Source organism: Brienomyrus brachyistius, chromosome 23 (assembly GCF_023856365.1).
Source record: "Brienomyrus brachyistius isolate T26 chromosome 23, BBRACH_0.4, whole genome shotgun sequence".
Classification (NCBI taxonomy): Eukaryota; Metazoa; Chordata; class Actinopteri; order Osteoglossiformes; family Mormyridae; genus Brienomyrus; species Brienomyrus brachyistius.
This window is the reverse complement of record NC_064555.1, coordinates 9,844,366-9,871,198: the sequence shown is the minus strand read 5'-3', so window position 1 is coordinate 9,871,198 and position 26,833 is coordinate 9,844,366. Positions and strand designations below refer to the sequence as shown.

General features: G+C 48.8%; 3 protein-coding genes across 20 annotated transcripts in view; 2 read left to right on the top strand and 1 right to left on the bottom strand.

The window, feature by feature from the left end:
* The first annotated feature begins 2,162 nt into the window (after positions 1–2,162).
* LOC125718849 (lymphocyte antigen 6B-like) lies at positions 2,163–5,129 on the top strand. 2 transcript variants are annotated; one of them, XM_048993019.1, is made up of 3 exons: positions 2,163–2,289; positions 3,001–3,114; positions 3,202–5,129. In XM_048993019.1, the coding sequence occupies exons 1-3, from the start codon at positions 2,241–2,243 to the stop codon at positions 3,414–3,416; spliced, it is 378 nt and encodes a 125-aa protein (XP_048848976.1). In that variant the 5' UTR covers positions 2,163–2,240; the 3' UTR covers positions 3,417–5,129. The 2 variants fall into 2 exon arrangements, with proteins under 2 accessions (XP_048848976.1, XP_048848974.1); XM_048993017.1 differs by having other exon boundaries at positions 2,998–3,114.
* rplp1 (ribosomal protein, large, P1) lies at positions 5,020–6,305 on the top strand. The gene is made up of 4 exons (XM_048993020.1): positions 5,020–5,242; positions 5,657–5,731; positions 5,991–6,099; positions 6,184–6,305. The coding sequence occupies exons 1-4, from the start codon at positions 5,171–5,173 to the stop codon at positions 6,261–6,263; spliced, it is 336 nt and encodes a 111-aa protein (XP_048848977.1). The 5' UTR covers positions 5,020–5,170; the 3' UTR covers positions 6,264–6,305.
* A 1,039-nt stretch (positions 6,306–7,344) lies between these two features.
* ptk2aa (protein tyrosine kinase 2aa) overlaps positions 7,345–26,833 on the bottom strand; it is an 83,995-nt gene continuing 64,506 nt past the window's right edge. For 8 of the 17 annotated variants that reach the window (XM_048993014.1, XM_048993016.1, XM_048993015.1 and 5 more), the window contains 19 exons: positions 25,705–25,761; positions 24,900–24,920; positions 23,893–23,990; positions 22,636–22,720; positions 21,861–21,961; positions 21,555–21,670; positions 21,328–21,428; positions 20,806–20,895; positions 20,485–20,689; positions 16,999–17,110; positions 16,084–16,170; positions 15,546–15,686; positions 15,328–15,459; positions 11,944–12,006; positions 11,178–11,220; positions 10,871–10,974; positions 8,723–8,878; positions 8,562–8,642; positions 7,345–8,480 (listed from right to left, as the gene is read on the bottom strand). In XM_048993014.1, the coding sequence (XP_048848971.1) occupies positions 8,268–8,480; positions 8,562–8,642; positions 8,723–8,878; positions 10,871–10,974; positions 11,178–11,220; positions 11,944–12,006; positions 15,328–15,459; positions 15,546–15,686; positions 16,084–16,170; positions 16,999–17,110; positions 20,485–20,689; positions 20,806–20,895; positions 21,328–21,428; positions 21,555–21,670; positions 21,861–21,961; positions 22,636–22,720; positions 23,893–23,990; positions 24,900–24,920; positions 25,705–25,761 (2,006 nt within the window). In that variant the 3' untranslated portion in view covers positions 7,345–8,267. The remainder of the gene's footprint in view (positions 8,481–8,561; positions 8,643–8,722; positions 8,879–10,870; positions 10,975–11,177; positions 11,221–11,943; positions 12,007–15,327; positions 15,460–15,545; positions 15,687–16,083; positions 16,171–16,998; positions 17,111–20,484; positions 20,690–20,805; positions 20,896–21,327; positions 21,429–21,554; positions 21,671–21,860; positions 21,962–22,635; positions 22,721–23,892; positions 23,991–24,899; positions 24,921–25,704; positions 25,762–26,833) is intronic. The other 9 variants (XM_048993000.1, XM_048993007.1, XM_048993009.1 and 6 more) reach the window with 3 other exon arrangements.

The window sequence follows — 26,833 nt, the reverse complement described above, 5'->3', positions numbered from 1 at the left end:
ATGTAAAAGAAGGCTTTTCACGCAACAGTTTACACAGGCAAGTTTGTGATAAAAGACATGCCCTCCTGTGGTCTGGAAGCATAATGACCCCCGAGAACATTAATTTGTGAACTAAATATATGAACACGAAATTAATAAAGTAAAATGATTTAATACTGATAAATTGGATTTTACTGATGCAAAGCTACTTGCTGCCAATTGGATGTGGGATACATTGTGCCCGTCGCCGATATTAGGTTTGCTGAAATTGTTCTACGCCCCTACACCTGTCTGGAACAGAAAAAATACGATCTGAAACTAAAAAAGAAAGATCTGAATGTGAAATAAATCTGAAACCGGGTAAATAAGTGTAGTTGAGACTGTGCATTAGTTCAGGTGGAGTTTGCTGTCACCATGGGGTGTCGATATGAAAATGAATTAAAATTATATCTTAGCGCCGGCGGAGTGTGCATGTCCCAGCATGCCCCGCGAGTAATTGTAAATATAGCTCCTTGGCCTGTCCGATCCTCGCCTGTCCTTAGATTTGTATAAATCTCTCACCGTGTGTGCATCTTACAATATAAATCTACTGTATAAATTACATTTGAGAGGCGCAATGAATGATAATTTATTTCGTTTAGCAAAATTTTTGGCTAATTATTCGATAGTTGAAACCTAAAAGATCCCGTTAGTAAATGTATTACAGTTGGCCAACCATCAGTCCAGTTCTTTAGTTGGCAAGTCGTAACTTGTAATAACACAGCATCCGTTTTAACACTAGAGCTCTGTAGGTATTACGACAGTGAGCTGTTTTATCACCACTATCAAATTTTCAGCATTTTTTAAAGACACAGCTCCAGGGCATGATAGTGACCTCTAGACTAAACTCCTGTCATTCGCTATATCTCGGAATTATGCAGTCTCATTTGTTTCGCGTCCAGTATGTACAAAACTCAGCCACGAAGCCTGTCTTCACTGGTTACCTGTTAGATACAGTATAGGATTGACTTCAAGATTTTGCTGACGGAATTCAAAGTCCTGCATTGGCTGGCTCCATCATATCTTGTGTTATTATTAAATAACTTGTTAACACATGACAAGATCAAAGTTTATGTTTCAGATTAGCCGAAACACAACGACATTCACGCGTGCGCATAAGTGTTTTGCATTTCCTGAAAATCCAGACCAGTCATTTATTTTCCCCTGCCGTTACCTAGCAACAAACATGATAATACAGACTCATTTCATACGTATGAGTCCATCAGCTTTTAACAGTGATGCACTCAGACAATAGCTATGGACGCAGAACAATGAGAGGAGTCAAAACTGTAGTTGGAATCAAATTGTTCTCAACCAACCCTATAGCTAACAAGAAAAATAACATTATTTACTAATACTACTAATTTATACTTTCATTTTAAGTTTAATACTCAATAATGTAGCAATTTAAGGAAAATAAAATAATGGGACACATACAGTATAATATATCGGTCCAAAGTAGTTTTTCTGGATAATCAGGAATATAAACCTATAAATCCTATTCACTGCAAACACAAGGAGGACATGAAAAGGCAAAACATCACATCAGCATGCGATGCTGAACATAACATCAGCAGCAGCTAAAACAATAGTAATAATAAAAATGACGTTACTATCCAGGTATCGCTGATAAATTACCGTTCTGTTTATTCATTGACCAGGCAATATTTTTTCAGTATAGTCGCCTCACTCAAATGAACAATTTTTATATTACAAACTCAGGCCATTTGGCGGATGTTTTTTAACCCGGAGACGTATGCGACAACCCCCCTAATGACCTACCCAGTCATCATGGACGGTAAAGAACCAGGATCTGAATCTTAAAGTCTGGATTTCTTGCTTAGTCTGATAACTTGTCAGATTTAAGTTAGTCTGGACTACATGGACTTTATCTTTGTTCATTTACATTTAGCCCAGTCTACTTTAAATCTGACAATTTATCCGGCTAAGCAAGAAATCCAGCTTTGTGATACACGCCCCAGGGCGAGCTACCTCGTAACTGACTGCCACAATGTTGTTGATGTTCCTCAGCTGAGAGGCAAGTGCAGGGATTTCTCAGTTCTTTTAAGGTCAAGCCCATTTCTACCACAGGTAGCAAGGAAGGTGGGTCCTGTTCCACTTAAAACACTTTTCTTCTTCCTCAGGGGGTATCTTCATAGGAACAAGTCACCTTGTGTCTGACAGGGAGTCTCTTTGAGTGTGAGCAGCACCTACTACGAAGCATGAAGACTCTGCTGATTCTCCTGTTGCTTTGCTGGCTCAGTTCCGCAGGTACGTCCCATTTCTTTGTCTAGAATTTAAATCCATTTATAAACACCAGTGTGGTTTTGTATTGTAGGCAATTGATACTTTAGACTTTACACTTGAAAACTAATATTAATATTTTTTCAGGGCTGTCAAATCATTGTAGCTCCAAAACTGAAACGAACAGGTGTGATATGGTGTACATTTTGCACATATTAAAATTATTAGTCAATTAGCACCTTATTTTATCCATGGATTTATCGATATACTGTACGTTGACACTCTACTAGTCCAGGAGTTCTTGTATTTGGACATAAGTTTAATTTCATAACCGCTTAGGTTCAAATTCTTGGCGCCAATCAGACAATGATCATTCTGAGCAGTTCCTGGAACATCGTCTGCATTGTGAAAACGGCCAAATTCAAAGCGTTCCTTTGAACCATCATGAATTTCTGCAATGTTAAACTGAAACCAAATGTTGATTCCTCTTTCATGGAATCGGGGGTGAAAGAGTATTTATCGCATCAAGTCATCAAGCTACTTGTCTCCATGTTTTGGTATGCTGGTCAAGTGGCTGGATTCACATGAATGTAATGTGAAATGTTCAGTTATCTGTTTGTTGATGTTGCTTTGCTTTGTCATATTTGACAGTGGAGGAAATGTTTGGAAGGGTGTAGACATTAAATGAGTCATAAATGCTATATGTAGTATGCTAATTACTCCTTTTAACCACAGCAGATGGGCTGAACTGCTACGTGTGTAGCTCTACGACGACTAACAGTCAGTGTAACCAGAACACAGCCTCCTGCCAGGCGCCCCTCGACACCTGCATGAACACAGTGGTCACTGCAGGTGAGAATCTCGCCGAAATCGCACACCAGTCACCATCAGGCCTGCTTGGATGGATGTAAATGGCTTGGGGTTCCCTGTACCCTGCAGGAAATGTCATGGCTATAGTGAAGCAATGCAGCAGCGCCAATATCTGCTCGGCAGCAGCCTCTGTCTCCTCAGCCACGAACAGCGGAACGACCACGATCACCTGCTGCAATTCTGATCTGTGTAACTACAGCGGAGCCACGACTGCCAGTCTGCACTCCCTGCTTCTGGCCCTGCCGCTGTGTGCCATCTATGCCCTCCGCTACATCAGCGCTTAACGTTACACATCGTTGGCATATCCACTCCCCTTACTCTATTATAATTTGTAATTACATGTTAGGCAACTTCCTGTTCCATAACACCCTCCAGGAAATGTATATTTTCCACCCGTCTCAGGTGACAGTTTGCCTGGCTCCTGAGTGTTTGATGAGTGATGCTTTTCTAAACTGGTCTCACAACACATGACTGCCCACCCCCACATGTTGATAATTTTTCTTGTCATTTTGGAATTATTACAATTTATTTTCTTTTCTTTGGATTTTTTTTTTAATTATCTAATTACCGACGTATGTTTATTTTTGAAGGAAAAAATCACTATTGAAATTCTACTCCTCTAAAGCAGATACTGTATAAAATGCATTCATTTTTTCCATCTACACTATTACAAAAATGAGGCACTCACGTGTAAATATTTTTTAGAAGCTCGGTGACTTGTAAGAGTCTTGAAAATGAAAATATCATTGATTCAAAAGCGAGGAATACATGGTAAAACAGCTTAGCTCTAACACTGAGATGCCACTAAAGGACCTGATTATCTTAGATTAGATTTGTTAACTTAGGGCTGCACATAAGCTCTGCAGGGAGCTAGATGTCCAGGAGCAGGAATGAGCAGCCTAAGCATAGTGTAACAGACACAGGGAAATGGGCAGCACTGCCAGCCCTATAATGACCCGCTGTCCATATAATTTTTAATGCTGTATGCATAATGTACAACAATGTATATGTGATGGACAGCTGCAATAAGCAGGTATGCTACATAACCTGTACTGCGCTATTTCCTTACATAAAATGTTACTTACCGTACTGTAGTTAATGTCTTACGCCGTCCATACAGCTATGAAGATACGCCCAAATTCACTTGCATCCACTGGTCACGGTCCCAAATATAAGTTGACACGAGGCTGCAGTTAATATTTGGGGAACTATTTACTGAAAGGATAGCCTATAGCTCCGACGTCGGGACACGTACAGTAGGTGAGGTGTTTGAGACTGGCCGCCAGGAGGATATATAATTATATATACTGGTATATAAATGGTATGGAACGTTTCTTGTGACAAAATGAGAAAAAAAACGTAAATTAAATAATAAAAAAAAAACTAATCAATCAAGCAATTAAATAATTAGTTAGAAAAATGGAGCTCCCCATCGTAAGCCTATTAATGACAGTTTACTGTAGCTCATAAAACAAATATGACATTCCTGACCGGCTGGGGTGTGATTATGGTCTTATGACTACACTTCTAGCACAAATAACTGATAACAAAAATATATTTATGAATGAAAGACTCCATTATAAGAAAACCATTGGGTTTACTTTTACTCATGAAAGAAACTCCTTAGCGTAATTTTTAAGAAAAGGACAAAACAACCCCTGAGAAGTTGCCGCCCGCTTTCAAGTTCGCAAATGTTAGCCAATGAAATCAACGCAAGTTCGCAGCTAAATTCTGTCATCTAACCGGGGTGCATGGTCCACTGGAACTGGGTTGGAAATGGGTTGGAACTGGGTTGGGTTGATATACGCCTCGATCACATGGGGCACGTTGGAAATGACGCAGAACGTATCGTGATGTCATTTGTGATATAAATAAAAATGCCCCGCCCTCCTCTACCCTCTTTCCGCCAAGACAGAAGCGCTGGGAAACGTGCCTAAGGTGTTCGGTTCTTCTGACGAAGCTAAGGCCTCTGAATCCGGCGACTAGCACCACGAAAATTAGGCATCCTTTACCCAAAATATAACTTCTTGAAAGCAAAATGGCCACCGTCTCAGAACTCGCCTGTATTTACTCTGCTCTCATCCTCCACGACGATGAAGTTACGGTCACGGTAAGCCCTCCCGCCGTTCTTTCATGGCAATACAACATGGCGGAAAAAGGCGCTCGTCTTGCTTGTTTTACAGCCTAAGTGTAAACATGGAGCCGCATGGAGTTTACGTTTAAATGCACGCATGTCGGATGGTGAAATTTGACAGCATGATGGATCAGGTCTGCCGGTTAGTTCAGTAATAGTTCGTCAGATCCGTTTGGATCCGCTGTCATTATTGTTAGTCAAGCTCATCATAGTTGGCGAAGTTTAACCTACAACAGCTTAAGCCACATGCTTTACGTCAAGAACGGGTCCCTGCCTTCTTTTTATGTTGATAATATCCAGTTCCTCGTTTTGGTAGTACATGGTTTGGCCCCAGGCATGTCCAGCATAAGTAAGCTTGTACCTGACGTGATTGTGTCTCCGGACTTGCAGGAGGACAAGCTGAATGCTCTGATCAAGGCAGCCGGCGTGACTGTCGAGCCGTTCTGGCCCGGTCTGTTTGCCAAGGTGAGTGGGTCACCGGCGGGCATGTGGAGGGAAGCCGCTCCGTGACCGTGTGCGGCTAGGGCCGCTGCATGTGTGTGAGCAGCGTGTAAGGCGGGTCTTACAGTTTATCTAGACGCCTTCAGTAATCAGCGAGGTTTAACTGTAATCCCATGTGCCCAGTCTGGGTAATCTGTCATTCATCGCGTGCAAACTCTGTGATCTAGGGATGAGGGTGTATTAGATGTTAGAGCAGCAGGACTGACTACTGGCCCTGTTACAGGCCTTGTCCAGCGTGGACATCGGCAGCCTCATCTGCAACGTGGGAGCCGGTGGCGGTGCCCCCGCTGCCCCCGCCGCAGGAGCCCCCGCAGCTGCAGCGGCAGCCCCAGGTAAGGACCCAAACACCATCGGCACCCCCTGGAAGATGCCCTCCCCACCCATAAAGGTTCTCACACAGTCTGCTTTTGTTACAGCTGAGGAGGAGAAGAAAGAAGAGAAGAAGGAAGAGTCTGAGGAGTCTGACGACGACATGGGCTTTGGTCTCTTTGACTGAAGTGGTTTTTGTAAAACATTCAGAAATAAATTGGAAAAATTAGCCTGTTTCTGGAAACTTGTTGGATCCTATTGACTTGCAGCAGCGACGTCACTCCTGTTTATAAAAGCCTGATCTCATTTGGAGGTGGGGGGGGACGATGTTGGAGGTTTAGGAGCTGAGATGGTAGCAGGTCAGTAGAAGGTGGGGTTTAGGGTGTACATGGGTGACTGACGGTGTTCATGAGTACGTCAGTTTGAGATGCTGAAAGTGGATTGTGTTAAATTTGGCCTTTGTGTTGAGCTGGTCCTCTTTGCGGGGGGGTGACAAATATTCTCACTTGTGAAAGAGACATTTTTGAAATTGCCTGGAAATGTCACCAGTGAGTTTTCCTAAGCATCTTATCAAGGATGGGAAATTGCCCATTATGTTTGGGATGCTATATATCACTTCCAGTGTTTGTGTCTTATTAGTTTATAGATCTTGTTAATATGGGTTTCATGAGATTTGGTCAAACTGATATTTTGTCGACAAAAGTAGTTAAAGTGCATTTTTCAGTATTGGTTACAAAATGGCAGGTTACTACCCCAGGTCAAATATAAGTGAACAAAAAACTCCCATTTAACCCAGACTACCAGCTCGGCAAGAATACAGACCCTGGTGAGGATAGGTCCGATGCTGATATCCTGAGAAGCATGTCACCCCAGTCTCATTGAAATTCCTGTAGAATCATCATTGGAAATCTAACCTAAGATGCTTTGTGACTTAGTGTTGCTTGGTAGGTCTTTTGGGGAGATTTCTATGGGCTGTAGGTCTCCGTCCAAAGTGACAGGCAAAGGTTGGTGCCCTTGGAGTGATCGGCCTTAAGGGCCGTGCTCTTGCGCTCGCTGCTGACGTGGGATTCAATCCAGCAACCTTTTGGCCATGGCTATAGTGTCCCAACCTGCAGAGCCACATAACTACCCAGGAATATGCTGCTTGGGGAAATGAGGTCTGTTACCAAGAGTGCATCTGTGCTCCGCGATAGGCTGGCATCCTCTCCTTCGTCTTGTGCTTCTCGTGACCGTATACTGGAATGGGAAATAATCCTTGGAGACAGAACTTAATGATAAATCTTTTTATTAATTCAAGGAACTGTACAGGCCATTCTTCCTGAGAATAATTTATACCCAAAAGCAGATTAATGTAACAAACATACTGTAGCTGGGGTAAAACAAAATCTCTTCCTTAGACCAGTTGGCTAAAAATGATGTGGGGAGGAAGGACGTGTAAAAGTAAACATGACAATATAAAAAGTCTCTGACCGTTTGACGCATGGATCCCCACACCGCTGTGAAATACCCCTCTAATAATGTAACATTTATTTTGTGGCTTTAAATTCTTCATACTTAACTATTATCCAACTACAAAAAAGTCACATTGTTTCTAATTCAAAAAAGACAAGCAGAATATTTCTTTTCCACTTTCAGTTTATTTGTCGCTTCAGAGATTTTCCCCCCAAGCTTATATATCAGCTCGAAAAAAAAAAATGTAGTGAACCTCCAAAATATATATTTATGATTCTGCATTGATGGGGGGGTAAGCGTACTGATCATTACAATGATACACCGAAGGAAGCTGCAGTGTGATTAATGTGAAGAATTCTCAACCTTTGGGTTTCCCAGAACTCTCCTCTCTCTAGCCAGGATCTCTCCAGGATTCCAGTTGCTTTTTCCATAAACCTTTTTTTTCTGGGAACTGTCAGAACTGGACTTTGTCTCTGGATATAAAAGGACAGTCGGTATAAACCGGAAGGTGCAGCTGAATGAGTCTGTAACAGGTGTTCACAGGTCCTGGAACGTGATATCGGTATGAGGAGTCTTAAGTGTTCTTGGAAGGGAGCGAGGGATGAAGCCGCGCGGTTTCCCTGCTGCTTAGGGTCCTTGTGTGTGGTGGCCACCCAGCATGCGCCCCGCTGGACCCCTGAAGGCCAGAGCAGTCTGGCAGCACGTGGGACGCCCCGCCGCGGGGCCCTCCATCCTGGCATCAGTGTGGCCGAGGCTGGCTGATCATCTTGAGCCGCGCCTGGTCGATGACGTCCAGCAGGTTCTTGGCGTCTACGGCCAGGGCGTGCGCGGCCGTCAGCATCTGCTTCTTGTAGTCCTGCTGCAGGCTGGTCATGACGTACTGCTGTGCCAGCTTCATCTTATTGATGAGCTCTGCCAGGTCCGAGTTCAGCAGCTTCTGAGCCATCTCAATCTGTGGGGGGTAGGGAACGTCACCCGCCATAAAACTGACCTGGGATCGGTTGTCGGGACGAAATTTCGCCACTGTGCTCACCTCTCTGTGTGTGCTGCTTGGGAGTACAGGTATGGTCTCATCCACAGTGGCCAGCAACGTCCTCAGTGCCAATCCCACCTCCTGTACAGACAGCACAGTGACTCACATGTCTCCCCAGCATTGTGTTGATGGGAAGAGTCGGCCGATATTTGTCCTCATACCTTCACCATAGGCACATACTCCTCTGGAGGAGCGGGTTGGATCTTGCTGGACATCTCGATGACTGCTTTCACCAGCCCTGTGACATTCTCATACACCTTATCGTTGGAGCGGTCTAGGTTAGCCGTGGGTGGAGGACTGATCTCCTGGGGCTGGATCTGTGCAGGAGGACAAAGAGAACCTGTCAGGACCATGAATGAGGTTTGGCGTTCTCCAGTCTTGCGGTCATGTTTCTAATTTGAGGCACTTTATTGTGTAAATTACTGAAGTTGGCCATGATTCCAGGTATCATTCAGAGAAGGAACAGCTGAAATCTGAGTACCAGCAGTCATGCCGAACATTGCAGAAGGCTGTTTACGTTCTGCAGTGTGAGGGCTTGTAATTTATTTTATCTACCACTAGATGTCACTAAAAGTCTAATTTAGATCAGGCCCAAACTGCAAGACCAAAAATACTACACTTATGGAGTTTTCTAAAACGTTCATCATGTTGAAATTACCATTTTCCAGAAGTAAACAGTGACTTTTCTGAACCGCATAGATTCTGGGAGAATCAGTCTCCACCATTTGCAAAATTGTTGGTATCTCAGGAAGTTAAAAATAAAAAAGATGGGACAGAATTTTTCATGACTTTATATTAATCTATTAATGCACTAGAATTACTTCTAGACTACAGAGATGATTCATCTTCACCTTGCATTTTTGTGTTGTTGAAATCACAACTTAAAAACACAAGACTCAGACAAAGGGTGCAAACATGAACCGTCAGAGAGTCGTGTTCAGCGGTGACAGACGTGTGGAGTTTCTTGAGTTGGCCGCACAGCCTCACACGGCTCTCTGAGGGTCATGTCCACACACAAACAGGGACCACCACAGCCCAGGGAGAAGACAACAGAGGTGAGGCACTAGGGTTAGTAAGGGGGACACTACAGCTCGCTCTGAGGGGGGGGATACCACCCACAGCTGCCCCTCTGTACAGAGACTCAATTTAATGCTGCATGATTAATTAACCAGGAAAAGGACTAGGGGGTACAGAGCTTAGTGCGGGGCAAAGGGCTGCCAGGCCGAGAGCTACGACACAGAGTCCCAATGGTGAGGGCTTGAGGTGGCCCCGGGGCCCAGACAGACTGACACAAACATAGAGTTCTTACCCGCCAAGGCTAAGTTTCAACAACAGTGAGGCAGAGGCAAAAAAAAGAGAGGGGAACACAGAGGGTGCACAGGAACAGAGGAAGGAAAAACAATTAATAAAGGCACAAGCACAAAAACACACACATGCATGTGCAGTAAGAGCAGGCAGGACTCATGCAACCCGCTGGCCCGGTGCGAGCAGGTAACAAGTCCCACTGTGAGCACATGCCTCAAGACAGCGCACAATCGACGCCTCAACACAGTGTGCGCTCACGTGCGCCTTCTAACGTCGTGCATGTTGTCCAGAAATACAAATCACATGTCTTTGAGATTAGATAAAACTGCATCATGTACCTCAGTGGACTGCTTACACACCACTCTGCTTCAGAGTAACACACCACTTCATCTCATGCCGTCTTCACAGCTTGCTGGGGCCTCGTTCGGTGCTTAAAAAGGACCCCCTGCGAGACCCCACGCTACTAACTTGGCTCCCACTGGTAAGCTGGGACTATGACTTCGCCTGACAAGAGAGCGCATCCCTGGGGGACTGGGGTCCTGACCACTGAGGCCTGGGACGGGGAAATGGTTCCCAGCTGCCTTCCTCCTCCGTGTCAAATGAATATTTTCCCAGGGAAGAGGCCTGCCTTCTCCTCTGGGACCTGCACATCCTGCTAGCAGGCCTGGGAGCGGCTCTGGGCTTGCCCAATCCGAGCAGGGATACTGGTTAACGGGCCCACAGGCACTGGCCGTGAGGGTTATCCTAGCTGCAGAGTTTGCCGAGTTTGGGCTCGGCTAACCGGGAACGAGTCTCACGCGTGCAATGAACCGTAACTCCAAGGGAACGCAAAAATTGAACATTTTAAGGAACCTTGCAAAAAAAGGCTAGGGGGAAGAAACTGCGATCCCACATGCAGGCAAGCATTTAATGCAGTGAAATCTAAGCTGCCATGTTAACAGTGTGACATGAATCTGTCATTCTCAGGCCGGCCTGATGGGGGGCTACTGCGGAGGGACCCCTACCTTGACTCCTTCATTGTAGCTGTCCACGGGGTTCAGGCTGGCCACGCTGCCCAAGTGGCTCGGTGCTCCTGGGCGGGGGGGTTTCTTTGGGGGGGCTGCATGCTCTGCATGGCAGAACGACAAGGAAACTATCAAAGGGGATCAAATGGAGGCTCCCAATAAACACACAGCTAAATGCAAATGCTGAAATGCAGACTGCGGGCCTGCAGCAGAGGGAACACCGGCGCCATCTATCTGTCAGAGTTGCACAGCAGTCTGAAAAACCACCGAAAGGAGCTGACCCATGCAAGACCCGGAACATCCTTACCTGGTTTGCCTACGGGTTGGTATATGTGCTGGTTGCCCGCCTGCTGAAAGCACAAAAACAATCAGCCAGCTGTGACATGTCTGTGTGTAGCCTGACTTAAGTCAAACATTCAGAATAGGTCATTAAAATATCCTTAACAGCGGATTTAATTCCCTTCAGGCCAGCTTTTCCCAGGAATCCTAAAGCAGGCTCCCATAAACACCTTGGTGTCCAAGCCTGAATTCCGGAATCGGAAAATGTGGCTGCTGGCCAGGGAAGCGTTCGCAGACTGGCAGCTTGCACTGCACATCAGAATTTTGAATCATCTTCTGTTTCTAAGAAAAACTCCAACCAGAATAATAATAATACGAATTAAAAAAAAAAAAACAGATTGCATTTCGTTCTGCCATCCCAGGAAGAACTGCAAAGTTGATTGCAATAGATCAGACTTTCATTAATAGCCCATTTATTCAAGTCCATCTTTCTAGTTCCCAGGCAAGTTTTACCGAATAAAAATAAATCAATGTAACGGATCAGCAGGATCGTCACAAAGATGGTGAACAGCCCAGCAGTCAGGAGTGATGTTTATCATCACAGAACTGAGGTGTCCGAACCTGCCACCCCCCCCCCTCCCTCGTCCTGCTTTGAGCCAGCGTGGCAACACACCGTGCTAACACGTGCCGACGTGTTCACGTGTACGCGTGCGAGACAGGAGAGGGAGAATGCAGACGATGACAGAATGACGGCAGAGAGGTTTCCGAGCCCATGGCGGGCGCGAGACACTCACCGGGCCCTGAAGACCACCCTCCTCACGCTCGATGCTACCCCTGGAGTTCCTGGACTCTGGCTTCTGCCGGGAAGAGGAGAGGGGCCATTAGCTGGCAAGCACAGAGCAAATGGAGCAGGACGGCATGCCGGAATGGAGGCAGCATGCTGGGCCATGCCCTCGCAGCCCATTGCCCGCCTCAGATGCCAGCCATCGCCGGGTGGAAGCAGAAGCCTCCCCCTTTTCTAGCAGCAAACTGAAAAGAACATGTCCAGGCAGACGTCTGGCCTGGAACTGGAATCTGCTTCATCACAAAAGTCCTGATTTTCTCCAGCCAGCGGCTCAGTGGGGCTCAGCAGGGAGTCGCAGCCTCTACGCAGCGATCGCTCGGCTCAGCGAGACGCCCGGGCAGCCTGTGTTTATAAATAAGTAACCACCCCACAGCCCAAACCCCTGCTCCGTACCCGCTTCCCGAAGCAGGACTTGAAGACCTGCATCCTGGTAGCCCTTAGCTGGCACTGCACAGTGAAGGCGGCCGTAACTAATTCCATCAGCAGGGTGAGACAAGTCGACTGCAAACTCCCGCTTCTCGCTGGAGGACGAGGCTTATATGGACCGCCTCCCCCCCCCCCCCACCACCCCCATTCGTTCGCTCGCTCGCTCCCACATCACATCTACAAAGCCTGCAGTTTCCCCACTCATTCTCAAATGTCAACCTCTGACTAAACAGCAGGTCAGATTTAATGGTTAAATCTCGACACACACAGAAGGTGTTAAACAGTAACTTAATCTTCATTCTTAATCACAGCCCTTGTATTTGAACAGCAATGAGAACAAACCTACATACGAGCCAATGCTACACCTTTGGGCACCGTCTGCCTGAGAGCGGCAGCTGGGAATCGCAGCACACACACGCTAACTTCTCTCCCTTCTAACCCCTGGTAACATCTAATAACCGAGAGAGCAAGATCGCCCCAGTCGTCCTGCAAACTGAAAAGCGATGAGGCCAGAGAAGACACCTCCTCAACCTACCGAGACAGTGACACCTCCTCAAGGAGCTGCTGCCTTCCACATATGCTGCTCTGGCATCACAGAGCTTAAGAAATGCTTCCAGCAAAGCCAGACCTCCACATATCAGGACTGCTAGATTTAGACAGTCACTAGTGAATGTTCCTCCAAACACTAGCGTTGATTATGTCCAAAATGGCTTTTCTCCATCTTTCCATAGCACTGCCCTTAGAAAACAGAGGCTTTTCTATATCAAATCAAAGCAGCTTCTCATTTAAGAAATTAAAATATAGGAACCCTGCCACACAATGACTCACACCATCGGCAGAACCAGAAGCACCAAATGTCTTCCAAGTTCATTAAAGTGTCAGTTCATGATGTTCAGTATGTCCCTCATTCCCTGTCAGAGCTCTCGGGTTTGTTTGGAAAAAGTGGCTTGGTGTAAACCTTTCACTGCTTTTGACAAAGTGCTCGCGGTTCTCAAAATATTATTCTCAGTAGGAAAAGCGTTTATTTCCACGTTGCAGCTAAATTCCTCCCGCGTCCAGCTTGTGGGCCAGTTTCACATGGTTCCCATCAATTCGTTTCCTTTCTTTGCTGGAGTGGTCCTGAGTTCAGTGCACTACCATGGTGATTTATTGGTCTGTTTTGAAAAGAGCCTCATCGTGCATCAGCAGGACAGAGACGTCCAGCGACACACAAACGCGCACAGGCCTGCATGCCAGAACAAACATTGGGAAACTGAAAAAGAGCCGTAAACTCTAGAGGGTCTCTCTGTGCTGGGGGGAGATTCGGCGTAGGTGCAAGAAACAGGGGATGTCTCTTTGCTGGGGAGAGGAAGACATACCATAAGTGAAACGGGGGGTCTTAGCTGGGGAGAGGAGGGCACAGCATAAGTGAGACAGGGGGTCTCTCAGCTGGGGAGAGGAGGGCACAGCGTAAGTGAGATGGGGGGGTCTCAGCTGGGGAGAGGAGGGCACAGCGTAAGTGAGACAGGGGGTCTCAGCTGGGGAGAGGAGGGCACAGCGTAAGTGAGACAGGGGGTCTCAGCTGGGGAGAGGAGGGCACAGCGTAAGTGAGACAGGGGGTCTCTCAGCTGGGGAGAGGAGGGCACAGCGTAAGTGAGACAGGGGGTCTCAGCTGGGGAGAGGAGGGGACAGCGTAAGTGAGACGGGGGGGTCTCTCAGCTGGGGAGAGGAGGGCACAGCGTAAATGAGACGGGGGGTCTCTCAGCTGGGGAGAGGAGGGGACAGCGTAAGTGAGACGGGGGGTGTCTCAGCTGGAGAGAGGAGGGCACAGCATAAGTGAGACAGGGGGTCTCTCAGCTGGGGATAGGAGGGCACAGCGTAAGTGAGACAGGGGGTCTCAGCTGGGGAGAGGAGGGCACAGCGTAAGTGAGACAGGGGGTCTCAGCTGGGGAGAGGAGGGCACAGCGTAAGTGAGACAGGGGGTCTCAGCTGGGGAGAGGAGGGCACAGCGTAAGTGAGATGGGGGGTCTCTCAGCTGGGGAGAGGAGGGCACAGCGTAAGTGAGACAGGGGGTCTCAGCTGGGGAGAGGAGGGGACAGCGTAAGTGAGACAGGGGGTCTCTCAGCTGGGGAGAGGAGGGCACAGCGTAAATGAGACGGGGGGTGTCTCAGCTGGGGAGAGGAGGGGACAGCGTAAGTGAGACGGGGGGTGTCTCAGCTGGGGAGAGGAGGGGACAGCGTAAGTGAGACGGGGGGTCTCTCAGCTGGGGAGAGGAGGGCACAGCGTAAATGAGACGGGGGGTGTCTCAGCTGGGGAGAGGAGGGGACAGCGTAAGTGAGACGGGGGGTCTCTCAGCTGGGGAGAGGAGGGGACAGCGTAAGTGAGACGGGGGGTCTCTCAGCTGGGGAGAGGAGGGCACAGCGTAAGTGAGACGGGGGGTGTCTCAGCTGGGGAGAGGAGAGGACAGCGTAAGTGAGACAGGGGGTCTCTCAGCTGGGGAGAGGAGGGGACAGCGTAAGTGAGACAGGGGGTCTCTCAGCTGGGGAGAGGAGGGGACAGCGTAAGTGAGACGGGGGGTGTCTCAGCTGGGGAGAGGAGGGGACAGCGTAAGTGAGACAGGGGGTCTCTCAGCTGGGGAGAGGAGGGGACAGCGTAAGTGAGACAGGGGGTCTCTCAGCTGGGGAGAGGAGGGGACAGCGTAAGTGAGACAGGGGGTCTCTCAGCTGGGGAGAGGAGGGGACAGCGTAAGTGAGACAGGGGGTCTCTCAGCTGGGGAGAGGAGGGGACAGCGTAAGTGAGACAGGGGGTCTCTCAGCTGGGGAGAGGAGGGGACAGCGTAAGTGAGACGGGGGGTGTCTCAGCTGGGGAGAGGAGGGGACAGCAGGGGCCTCGGGAGGATTTGAAGGCGAGTACAGATGGAGTCTTTTACCAGGAAGCGCTCCTCCTGCTCCAGCCAGCGTTGATCCTCCTCCATCTGTTGCTGCTGCATCATCAGCCGCTCTTCCATCAGGTGGGGGGGCAGACCCTGGCCCATCCCCCGCAGATCCAGCGGCCCTCCATCCTGGCAAAAATCAGTCAGCAGCGCTATTAGGGATGGTGTTTCCACTGAAGATTAACAGAGGGTGCCCCTACCATCTCCCAGCTCACCTCCACGTTGGGTGACCACATGGAGATGTCTTGTGGCCGGTGGTGGTTCCATGAGTCGTGTGGATCCAGGACAGAAGCCTGGGGTGGGTACCCTCCACCGGGCATGGGGGACATGCCATGCGGAGCGGGGTACCCTGATACCTGTAGATGGGACGTCTATAACTATAACTATGATTAAACAACAACAGTAAAATAAAACACCACTTATCACCGGCTTTGAAACTGGCATGAGGTGCAGTGCACAGTGATCATCACGTTACAAAGACTATTACTGGCTTGAAAAACACTAGGAGCTTAAACATCATAAGCAATTTAAAATTTCCTACCAGGGTATTTTATGTATGTGACACATCATTAAACAGTTTTTAAAAATCCTCATGTTTCAAGGGGCTTGCATGGGCGGCTAAAAACAAAATTCCCTGGGGGGGTGGGGGGGAAGACACTTTCTCTCTCACTGTCAGTGAGTACAGCACACATCCTACAAATCACATGAAATCCCTAAGCTGATTCAAGAGAAAGTCAGCGATGGAGTATATACCTGGTAATGATTGTGCTGTCCGGCGTGCTGAGGACTGGGGTAGAAGCCCTCGCTGGACCGGGGGCTGGGGTATCCAGGCCTGCTGGGCTGTACTCGGCAAGAGAGGGAGAGGGGGTGCAGTCAGTGAAAGGAGATCAACAGTGTGATCCAAGGATTGACCAAGGCAGAGAGGGACGGGCGAACAATCAGGGGAACAAACGTCCCCTGGGAAAGTGAGCCATGGACGCTGATTTGGTGTGGCTCGGACACAATGGAAGGCATTTATCAAGCAGAGGCACAAACTGGGAGATGGTGTAGGGGAGGGTGACAATGTACACTGAGCAGCTAAACTTGGATGGGTTTCCCATAATGCCACTGTTCGACTGACTAACGACATTACAGAGAACATCTACCCTAAGCGGCCTGTCAGAGCTGACCATTCATGACCAAGCCGGAGGGAATGTGAGAAATCACACGTGTGGCAACTAACAGAATCATGGAGGGAACTAACAGAAGGAAATGTGCAGACAGCAAACTTGGCAAAAGTGAAGGCAAGGGTTAAAGGCTAACATCTGCAGCGTGTTGGTCTAACAGGTGGCCATTAGGGGTAAGCAGCACCCTACTGTCCCACACTCGACTCAGGTGTTACATTGACATCGGGGCCCCAGTGTCGACCTCCCATGGATTAATGGGCAAATGTATGACGTCATTACCCAGCTCTGCCAGGGGAAGTGAGCTGATGGACAAGGCTGACAGCTCCAGTTTCTGTGTGCGGCACTAAAGGCAGCCAATCCTTCCAGGACTGTGTGGACCTGGAGACCAGCTGCAGGGCAGCATGTGCATGTAGGTCATGCAGACGTGTGGCACAGTGAGCGGGAGGCCGACAGCGAAGGGGGATGCGTCACGGGAGCCGGCGGGACAGCCACGGCCGCTCACCTTGGGGGGGGCCTCGTCGGGTCCGCCAGAGTCCCACGACACGGTGACCTGACGTCGCATCTCCATCCGGATGCGCTCCTCTTGCTGAGCCTTCTCCTCCGCCAAGATGGTGCTGGGGTCACCACACACAGAGTCACCCTCACAGCCCAAATAAACACCTGCCACCTTTCTTTTGTCTTGTGCTATGAATTCCATTTCCCACTGGGCCCAAGGTCGGCCCGGCGGTACGAGAGGAGGCAGCGAAAGGCTGACTGACTTGGGGACGAGCTGGCTGACAATGTGTCTCATGTGATAATGGGAGAAAAAGACGGTTTGTTCAATGGCATGACCACTTCCCGATGTGAGTCCCTGACCACAAAAACATACTTCACACCAAGGTCGGACCCAACGGGCCCTGGTACTGTTACTCTCAGCTAGTTTTTAGCCCTGGTACAGCCATTATGGGTTCGGAAAGAAGATGGGTTTAGCAAGGCATGGGGGAGAGACAAACGGAGATATGCACAGACACGCGCGCGCACAGACACGCGCGCGCACAGGAGGCAGACCAGACACAAGCAGGTCCTGATGGAGGTGGCAGACAGCTCAGTCCCCAGCTCCCAGACAGATGGGCCTATTTCTGGAAAGGTCCTCACCCTGGCATCTGGAGACATGCGAGTAGCTAGCAAAGCAGTGAAGCAGCGATGGTGGGGGGGGGGGGTCACCTATTCTGAGCGCTATCTACAGCTGCCTGTAAGGCCGATCCTTCCCTTCAACCTTTGACGTAAAACGAAAAGGAGACGAGCAAAATTCAGCAGAGTGCCTCACCCATGCAGAAAATCACGTAAGAACAGACGTCGCCGAGTTTACAAATGAGCCACTTGAGTTTTGCCTGTTTGCTTCACTCCTTTAATGACAATTTCAAAACCAGAAAATCCTAAATAAAACATGAAAAGAAACTGATCCAGGACCAGCTCTCTTCTCCAGCAAGGAAGCCCACTAACAGTGTGGACCACACGCTCACTTTGACCCCAAAAGTTGTACCGCCAGTGACACCAATCAAACCTGGTACCCGGTGCCCTCCACTAGACATGGGTGAGGCACTTACGGGCACCGTGACCCCACGGGAGACCCCCGCCCGCCAGGAAAGGGACTGCCCATGACAACAGCCGGTGCACGACTGCTCTGGCCCACGCCACCAGTCAGCCACCACCCCATGATTTTAAAAATGAGCGGAGAGAGACTTACACTGAACCTGGAGTGAGAAAATGCACTATAGCAACAGAGAAATACAAAAGGTCTCCTAGCAAGAGAGGGATAAAAATGAGGGGAACACCAAGTAGCAGAAATGGACTAGGCTGAAATTAGTGTGGTGCAATTAATGACAGGTCTATTCTAACCATCACTCAGCACATCCCAGGGCCAAAGGCCTGGCTCAGTTCCTCACTGAAGCACTCCACCTCCACACTGACCCAAACCTCCCAGGCAATGAAACCATTAAGCAGCCCCAGCACATGTGGTGTGCAACCCCAGTGACCAAACGGTCGCATGCCAGACACCATACATTAGAGCTTTGCTCTAGCAGTGTGACAACTCACTTTCCAGGTATGGCCTTGTGGGCATTACCTTCCACAGCTGCCCTGTTTCACAGACTCATCAAGCCGGAAATTTTTAAGGAAAGTTTACATCGCTGCTGTCATCATTCCCAGTATTTACCGGAGCTGCATAATGATCACGACCATTACAATCGCAAGAAACGGGGTGTGGTGCGTCTGGGAACTGGCCCTTACCTGCCAAAGGCAGCGGAGTGGGACATGCCCGGCAGCGAGCCCCACCCCGGATTCCCGTACCTCCTCAGTGAGCACAGTCACTCCTTATCGCTTGGATCCTCGTGGATACCTGAGCTTATAGACGTCTCAGCTCTCACAAACCCATATTCTGGGGGGGTGAATCTCCAGGCTGCGCTCTGATGTACACGCGCAGGTCCATGAGGGGGGTGTCTCAGGGGAGGGGGTGTCCAATGAAGGCCCACAAAACCTCAGAATAATGGGGCTGCACACAGCACAAGCACAGCACGATGCTGAAACAAACCAGCACTCCAAACTCACAGCAAAAGGGCTCTCGATTGTCCCATAGTTCTGAATATGGTCCCTCCTGCTCCATAGTTTGACACAGGAGGGCAGAGACTTACTCCGTCAGCCTTCCTCAAACACAAACATACTGCACACCTGGCACGCGCCTGATCCAGCGCTTGGCACATACGGCACATTTTTGATATAAACATCAGCGAAATATTTGCGTGGTTTCCAGGAAGACAAGGCCAGCGCATTAAAGGCTTACGTAGCAGGGTAATGCTCAAAATCACACCATGAACGCAATAAATGACTGCGCTGCAGGCATCCTTCTGCCCGAAAACTCGTACCTGAATCTTGGGAAAGCCCAACTCCAATGCTGCTCTGGATTAAGGATGGTATCGTTTACCTGTATAATCTCCCCCTGGGGTACTTAGGTAGGACAGATCAGAGATCTGCAGTCTGTGAGAATGCAATTGATGAGGTCACTCTCAGACAGGAAGTTATGTAGACTGCTACCATGTGACTCATTATTTCAAAGAAAGGTGTCAAACTTACAGCTCGATTTGTTTATACCCTGCAGAACAGTGTAATTAGGTTAACAGCAAGATTCCCTTCAATGTGGATTGTCAAACGTTATACCTCATATCCAACAACAACATGGGATAAGTAACGGCTCTTTTTCCAGCCAGGATGAACAGTTTTACAATAATGAGTATTGTCTCCTGAAAACAGTACTAAACGGTGCTGCTCTATCTAAGATAAAGATGCAGTATCTCAACCATCTTACACCATTGGCTGCTTAAAGTCACGCGTTTGTGCCACATTAGGTTTGGGCAGCATCTGGATTTTCATAATATCCAGACATATGGCGGTTTCAAAACCAACTTTATTCCAGTATTTTGAAATCTCGATGATAAAAGTCGCTGGGGTGGAAACCAACATAACTATGGTTAGATCTCTTAACTCAAGGGAGAGACGTTCGCAACCAGAAATCAGACAAGTAACCACACAGGAAGCCAGTTTAAACATACACTAACTGACAGCACAAAGCTCACCAGAGCCAGGCCTTCAGCTCCGCGACACGGGGGCTCACCAGAGCCAGGCCTTCAGCTCCGCGACACGGGGGCTCACCAGAGCCAGGCCTTCAGCTCCGCGACACGGGGGCTCACCAGAGCCAGGCCTTCAGCTCCGCGACACGGGGGCTCACCAGAGCCAGGCCTTCAGCTCCGCGACACGGGGGCTCACCAGAGCCAGGCCTTCAGCTCCGCGACACGGGGGCTAACCAGAGCCAGGCCTTCAGCTCCGCGACACGGGGGCTCACAAGAGCCAGGCCTTCAGCTCCACGACACGGGGGCTCACCAGAGCCAGGCCTTCAGCTCCACGACACGGGGGCTCACCAGAGCCAGGCCTTCAGCTCCGCGACACGGGGGCTCACCAGAGCTGGGTTTTAAGCTCCGAGAAGCGAGGCCTCTTGCTGGGGTCATAGGCCCAGCACTTGGTCATGAGGCTGTACAGCGTGGGGGGGCAGTTGGGAGGCATAGCCAGCCGCTCGCCGTTCTCTATCCTGCCGATGACATCGTTGTTCTTCACCCCCTGGAAGGGCTTGACCCCATACATGAGGATCTCCCACATGCAGACGCCTGGAGCAGGTGAAAAGGTGAGTTAAGCAGGGGGCTGTCTGAAAGCACCTGGACGCTGCACCGCCCTCCCTACAGGCAGACACAGTCAGAGGAAGCACTGCTGTCCTTTAACTTACCAAACATCCAGACATCGCTGGCTGAGGTAAAGCGTCTGAAGTTAATAGATTCTGGAGCCATCCATTTAATTGGCAGTTTCCCTTTAGAAGCTGGAAGAATCACATGACATTGTGAGGCAAACTGCTGAGCTGCCTGAACACTAAGGCTGTAAATCACAGCCCCAATGACAACACAGTGCATTATGGATTAAAAAAAAAAAAGACTAAAAAAAGACTACAAGAGAGCCCACAAAATGCAACCGGATGTGATATATAAAACTTTCAACTCAATATGTGTTAATCTGCCTTGATCATGGCTGAATTTAATGAAATCTGCCAGTAGGGGGCACCAACAATGCATAAAAATACTATACACTGATCATTTAGAGTGATGCTTTCAAGAAGCGCACTAGCATATCACAAGCTGGTAAACTAAGCAGAAAATACAAAAATATTAACGCAAATACCACAAATGATAAAACTATACAGCAGTGTTGAGAATGGGCTTCCCTAGAATGATAATGCACTTGTGTTAAAGGGCACCTTTGTAATACGAGCTGTCCTCCATGTATCGGGACAGACCGAAGTCCCCTAGCTTCACACAGTCTGTTGAGTACACCAGGACATTCCTAGCAGCTATATCCCTGTGGGAAAGACAGGACAGAAACATACAGCCAATCACAATCAATTCAACATGGCCGATCCACAAATAAGGGGAAAACCTATTATTTTATAGCTCCCAATGGAAGATGCTCATGAATGGCTCTCACCTATGTACAAACCGCTTGCTTTCTAGGTAAGCCAGTGCAGCACTGAGCTGGTAGGCAAACAGGATCAGTGAGGCCAAGTCCAGGTTGTACTTCCTTACTTGCAAGAAAGACCGCAGCTGCAGGAAGAAATTCAAGAAATCAAAATGACCAATAGTACGATTAACTGCAGTGAGGACCATTCTTATTAGTGAAATGCTAGCACACCGATGGACCACCAGGGGGCATTGAAGAGCTGGAATACTGAGTTTTGGCAACAAGGAAGATGGTGGCTAGGTGTCGACATAAAAGCCCAAACCTTATGCTCACCTCGCCCAGAGTGCAGAGCTCCATGATGATCCAGACGGGGTTTTCTGTGATGACACCAATCAGCTTCACTATATGAGGGTGGTCAAACTGGCGCATAGTCACTGTGGGACAGGAAGTGTGTCAGAAGCAGTGATCCAGCTTGCAGATGGTTAAATGATCATAAGAAGGGAATCAGATATGACAGCTCAAACGTGGGGCAGGTAATTAAATCAGGACGGGCTGTTGCTGTAAGACGACCGGCTAAGAATTTACTGTACAGCTGTCTGCCGGCCAGATCGGGAAGTGCGTCTGCTCGCCAAGCCTAGGCTGGCGCTGGGAAAGGCCTGACACGTCACATTCGGTTTGAAACGTGAGCATCCCGGCGAGGACCCGGGGGTGCCCTCCATGTATCCCCCGGGTGACCATTTGATCCGCGTCTGCAGCGGAGGCCAGGACCCTGAGCGGTACACGACCCCCTCCCAACAACAACCTTTCCTACCCCGCCCCTGATTTTCTACCAAACACGCTGCCGGCTTCTCCGGGGAATGAGAAAAGGAAAACTTTTTAATGGGAAACAGGACCTGGCTTGTTCTTCTCCCAAAAAATAAGCATGGACCAAACATCTAGGAAAGTGTCCAACAGGAAACCCCCCGTCTTCTCCGCATGAGAGGAGGTCTAGCAGCCATTAAACGTGATCCAGATCGATTACGTCAGTGTTAGCTGCAATGAACCGACCCGTTTAAACACGCCCCCTACACGTTGTTGCCAAGGCACCACGGCAACACTGGCTACTTACGGGCTTCCTGCAGGAACTTCTCCCGAACGCTGTCTGAGGTGCAGTTCTTGCAGGTCTTGATCGCCACGGACATGGAAGGGTTATCCTGTGGGCACAATGGCCGACGTGACGATACAGCCCAGGAGGTAACAGCGGTGGAAACAGACAGCTGTGATGTGAGAAGGCGCTATAACAACCGACTGCGGTTAGTCACACGATCAAGCAGAAACCTCTTAAAAAGTCCAGCTGCTAAATAACCGTGTGGAAACAGACAGAACACTGCAATTAAAAAAAAAACATTAAAATGCATAATTTGCGTTTTAGGGAAACACTGGAAAAATCTAAATCATGCTTGAAAAAGCTAAATGTAAATGTGCAAATCCACTAACCCTCTTACACATGCAGCACTATGTAAAAGTCTTAGGCCAGGAAAATGTACCGGATCTCAATATTTTTATTTAAAACCAAAACGAGATCGCATTAATTCAATGGTTTGATTTTAGCTATGAATTCGTGGATTCTGTGCAACATTACAACCATAGCTCTCAGGCTGCTTACAAGCAGGAAGGAACACTACTGGTCTCCATTCAAAATCTTTAGTAACGTCCTAATTTGAAGGCACAATAAAAGTATATTTATATGTGAAGCGCATTGTCATCCTACATCTCCTTTTATAAATATATCGATACACCATAAAAATTCTATATACTGCCCGGCCCAAATTTATGTGGATAGTAACTGTATATTTTTTCAGAATAAAAAAAAAATATCAATCTAACATTAAAAGCAAATTAACAACACAATAAAAACATTATTTTTATGTTCTTTAAAAAGTTGATATTCTACTTGCATGGCTAGATGAACACCACTTCAGTTCCCAAACATCTCCTCACAGGTGCCCCTGCCATTCCATGTGTTTGTTAAATTTCACTACCAGCTCAATTAATTAATTAACTTAATTACTTAAATAACTCAGTGAGGTATTGATCAGCCAGACGAGATGGGGGTAGTGGTCGAGCCAAAAAAAGACAATGGCGTATTGCATGGTTGCTACAAATACTGAGGTGACCTCAGAAGAGGTCTTAAAATGGCTAGGATGTCACACCTTGACAGGCACAGCATTACAGTTTTCCAGAAACATGAAGATCATTTCTACGTTTTCTTTGACAGGCTAAGACTTTTGCACAGTACTGTATATCAGCAGTGAACACACTGTCATGTACGCTACATGCTAGCCTGGCTGCGCAGGGCGTGATGCAGGGCTCCGGTGATGCCTACTGGGCTCATGTAGATCCCCTGGTGGACGTCCCCAAACTGGCCCTCGCCGATGCAGCGACCCAGCTCCACACGCTCTCTCTGGATCTCGTAGTCCCTGGCTGGACATGCAAACGATCCGAGTGTCAGTGACACAGCTCAGGAGGGACGGGCCACCACATGACCGAAACACTACAGCACTACGGAATCTAAACAGAAACCTTGGCTCCATCTTTTACGAGCAGTTTAGTAATAAAAAAAGAGCTTAGTCATTAAAAACGTGTTCCTGATTGCGAAATCAGCCCCTCTGAGAAATCAGAAGAGATACTCTTAACCCTTCCAGCCAGTAGATGGAGTGCAGACCATAGCAGGAAGTAATGACGATGAAGAACACATGCTTTCTTTGTTATTGTTGCTTTGGGCCTCTTGCTAGCAGCTCAGGTGAAGCACATTTTTACCTGGACTGTTAGTGGTTACAGTATCCAGGGAGATGTACACAAGAGAGGGCTGATGGGAAATTACATCACCAAGTATCTAAGAGGGGTCATTTGGCTTTTCCTGGTGTTTGTGTTTAATGCATGCAGCTGTAAACAGAGGCTGTTGCACTTCAAGCCGTGTCAGATGAAAAGCATTAACATTCCATGCAGCATTCTGAACTTTTTCAGGTCGGTCAGGTTGGCAAAGAAACGCAAGCAGATCTCACCCTATCAAAACATTTTTTTTTTTAAAAAGTCTCTAATGCTCCCAATTGGGTGATTTTACCACTACAGAGCGTCGTTTTCTTGGATGATTCAATGGGTTAGTCACAGCTTCAATTAATAATCTCTTTCCACTTTACTAAAATGCACATGTGCTACTCGACACAGTGCCAGTAAGAGGCAAAGCAACATTACAAATATTCACACACACACTGACACACACAAGAAATGTGGCAGGCAGAAGTAATCAAACACAAACTGAAAAGCAGACACCACCACACGATCACTGACGGATGAGCAGGCAGACTTGGACAGAAAAAGAGAGCGCTTTACCTTCGTCTAATCCATAGCTCTCTGCAGTGCCATTAAAGTAGAGAGAGAGCAAAGCTGTCTTTTAGAATATACACCAGAAGAGAGCACACAGACAGAGAGTACACGGGGGGGGGGGGGGCGGGGGGGGGGGGGGGGGCACAGAGCCGGGGATGGGGAGCAACACGAGAGCATGGGGACGAAAGCGAATCTCCGTGAGAGCGACACTCAGACGGAGCTCAGCCATTTCTCGATGTTATTCTACGAGAGCAGCATAGGAGCAGCTGTCTGCAGGCTGCTTCCACCAGATGGCACGTTCCGGGGGGGGGGGGGGGACCTCAGCACGTGAGCATGAACTATGAGGTGTGTATGAGCATGATCCCCCACCCCCAATCACAGCCACAGTCAGCTGGCCCGAACAACACCCCGGGGGGTTCGGGCGATGGTGACCGAAACGCCCTCGTGGTCTCCGCTGCGCGAATCACGCACTGATACAAGTGAAACGACGGCGTAAGCGATGCCCCCTGCCGGGTTCCGCGGTAAACTAAAACGGAGGAGAGAAAGACGGACCCATAAACAGTTACAATCTTCCGATTCAACAAACCGCAAGAGCACAGAAGAGAACATGGAGAGCATTTGTTTAGGAGGAGGGAAAAAAAACTGAAATAAAACAGAGGGCCAGGAAAGGCAGGAGAGCCACGTCTCAGGGAACATCTGCGGATGCAGGAGTCTGGTGTGCAGGCTGCTGGCGCGCCTCGCGTGCTTCTTGGCCATCGGCCCGGCACGTCCCCACCTTAAGCGGACCGGACGGGCGCTCTGCTCTACTTACTGGAGGGCATGGTGTAGGTATCCTCCTCGTCTATGATTTCTGCATAGTCGTCCGTCTCTGCAGAAACACAACGGGCTCAGTCAGGATCTGCTCTCTGTCAGAGTAGAGCGTTAGGACACGTAGACGCCCACAGCCAAAAATAAAAATCCAAACATACACACGCACGCACACACCCATACACACGGAGCACTCGACGCCAGGCAGAAAGGCACGCGTCGGCGAGCGCCCGTGGGGACAGGCGGACACGCACATGTGCTCCTCTCTCCCTCCCAGCGCACACACGCTGTCAGGGCTGCTGGTGCGGAGCACACGCACGCTGGTGTCCAATCGGAGCGGCATGGCAGTGACATTTGAGAGCACGGGAGGAGGGATGGGGAAGTGCGGGACCTAAGGAGTGCTCTTTTTTTCGTCTCTCTCTCCGGGAAAAACAGATTAAGTCATCAGTAACCCAGAGTTACTCTGTCTGTGCCGAGAGCTCTGAGAAACAGGCTGGAGGGGCGATAACCAGGACACCAGAAGATGGGGGTGGCGGGGGAAGGGGGGGGGAGGGTTCAGCACGGGCTTGATAGCAAAATGTATTTATGTGGTGCTTCAGAACTGGAAAATAGATGGAAAGGAATCAGACAGAGATGTTCCCACTCCGGTGTTCACTGGCCAGCACATTTGCTCATACAAACGGATGGTACCAGGTGGGTAATTACAGTGTACCTGGCATGGACAGAGAGCAGGAGGGACCCAGCTTCCAAAGCAGCATATTTTAACTGCTAAGGGGGCAATATGAAGAGAACTGGCATATCACCTTCTGCACCTGCAGGGAAATCGGCTCCTGTGGCTGTTTCTCTGATAGCGAGTTACAGAGTGACATTTGCGCTTTATGTTTGTTTATATGCGACGAAGCCTGCGATTTCCCCACAGAGCATGGCTAGCCACAGAGCATCCAGGGCTGTTTTAATGTGGCCGAACACATGGGGGCGGCACAGCAAGGAGAGCCTACAGGCCTACGGGGGGGGGGGGGGGGGGGGCTACAGGGCTGCGTGAACACCGCACATCAGACAGGCATCAGACAGGGACCACCACAGCATGTCCAGGGTTAGTAGGGAGTTAGAGTGAGATGAAACTGGAAAAGCCA

Bases quoted from the DNA above. Each gene is read 5' to 3' on its own strand.
- LOC125718849 (XM_048993017.1), top strand. From the start codon at position 2,241: ATGAAGACTCTGCTGATTCTCCTGTTGCTTTGCTGGCTCAGTTCCGCA. The intron at 2,290-2,997 runs GTACGTCCCATT...TTTTAACCACAG, and splicing joins TTGCTGGCTCAGTTCCGCAG to CAGATGGGCTGAACTGCTAC. The intron at 3,115-3,201 runs GTGAGAATCTCG...TGTACCCTGCAG, and splicing joins GAACACAGTGGTCACTGCAG to GAAATGTCATGGCTATAGTG.
- rplp1 (XM_048993020.1), top strand. From the start codon at position 5,171: ATGGCCACCGTCTCAGAACTCGCCTGTATTTACTCTGCTCTCATCCTC. The intron at 5,243-5,656 runs GTAAGCCCTCCC...CCGGACTTGCAG, and splicing joins ACGATGAAGTTACGGTCACG to GAGGACAAGCTGAATGCTCT. The intron at 5,732-5,990 runs GTGAGTGGGTCA...GCCCTGTTACAG, and splicing joins GGCCCGGTCTGTTTGCCAAG to GCCTTGTCCAGCGTGGACAT.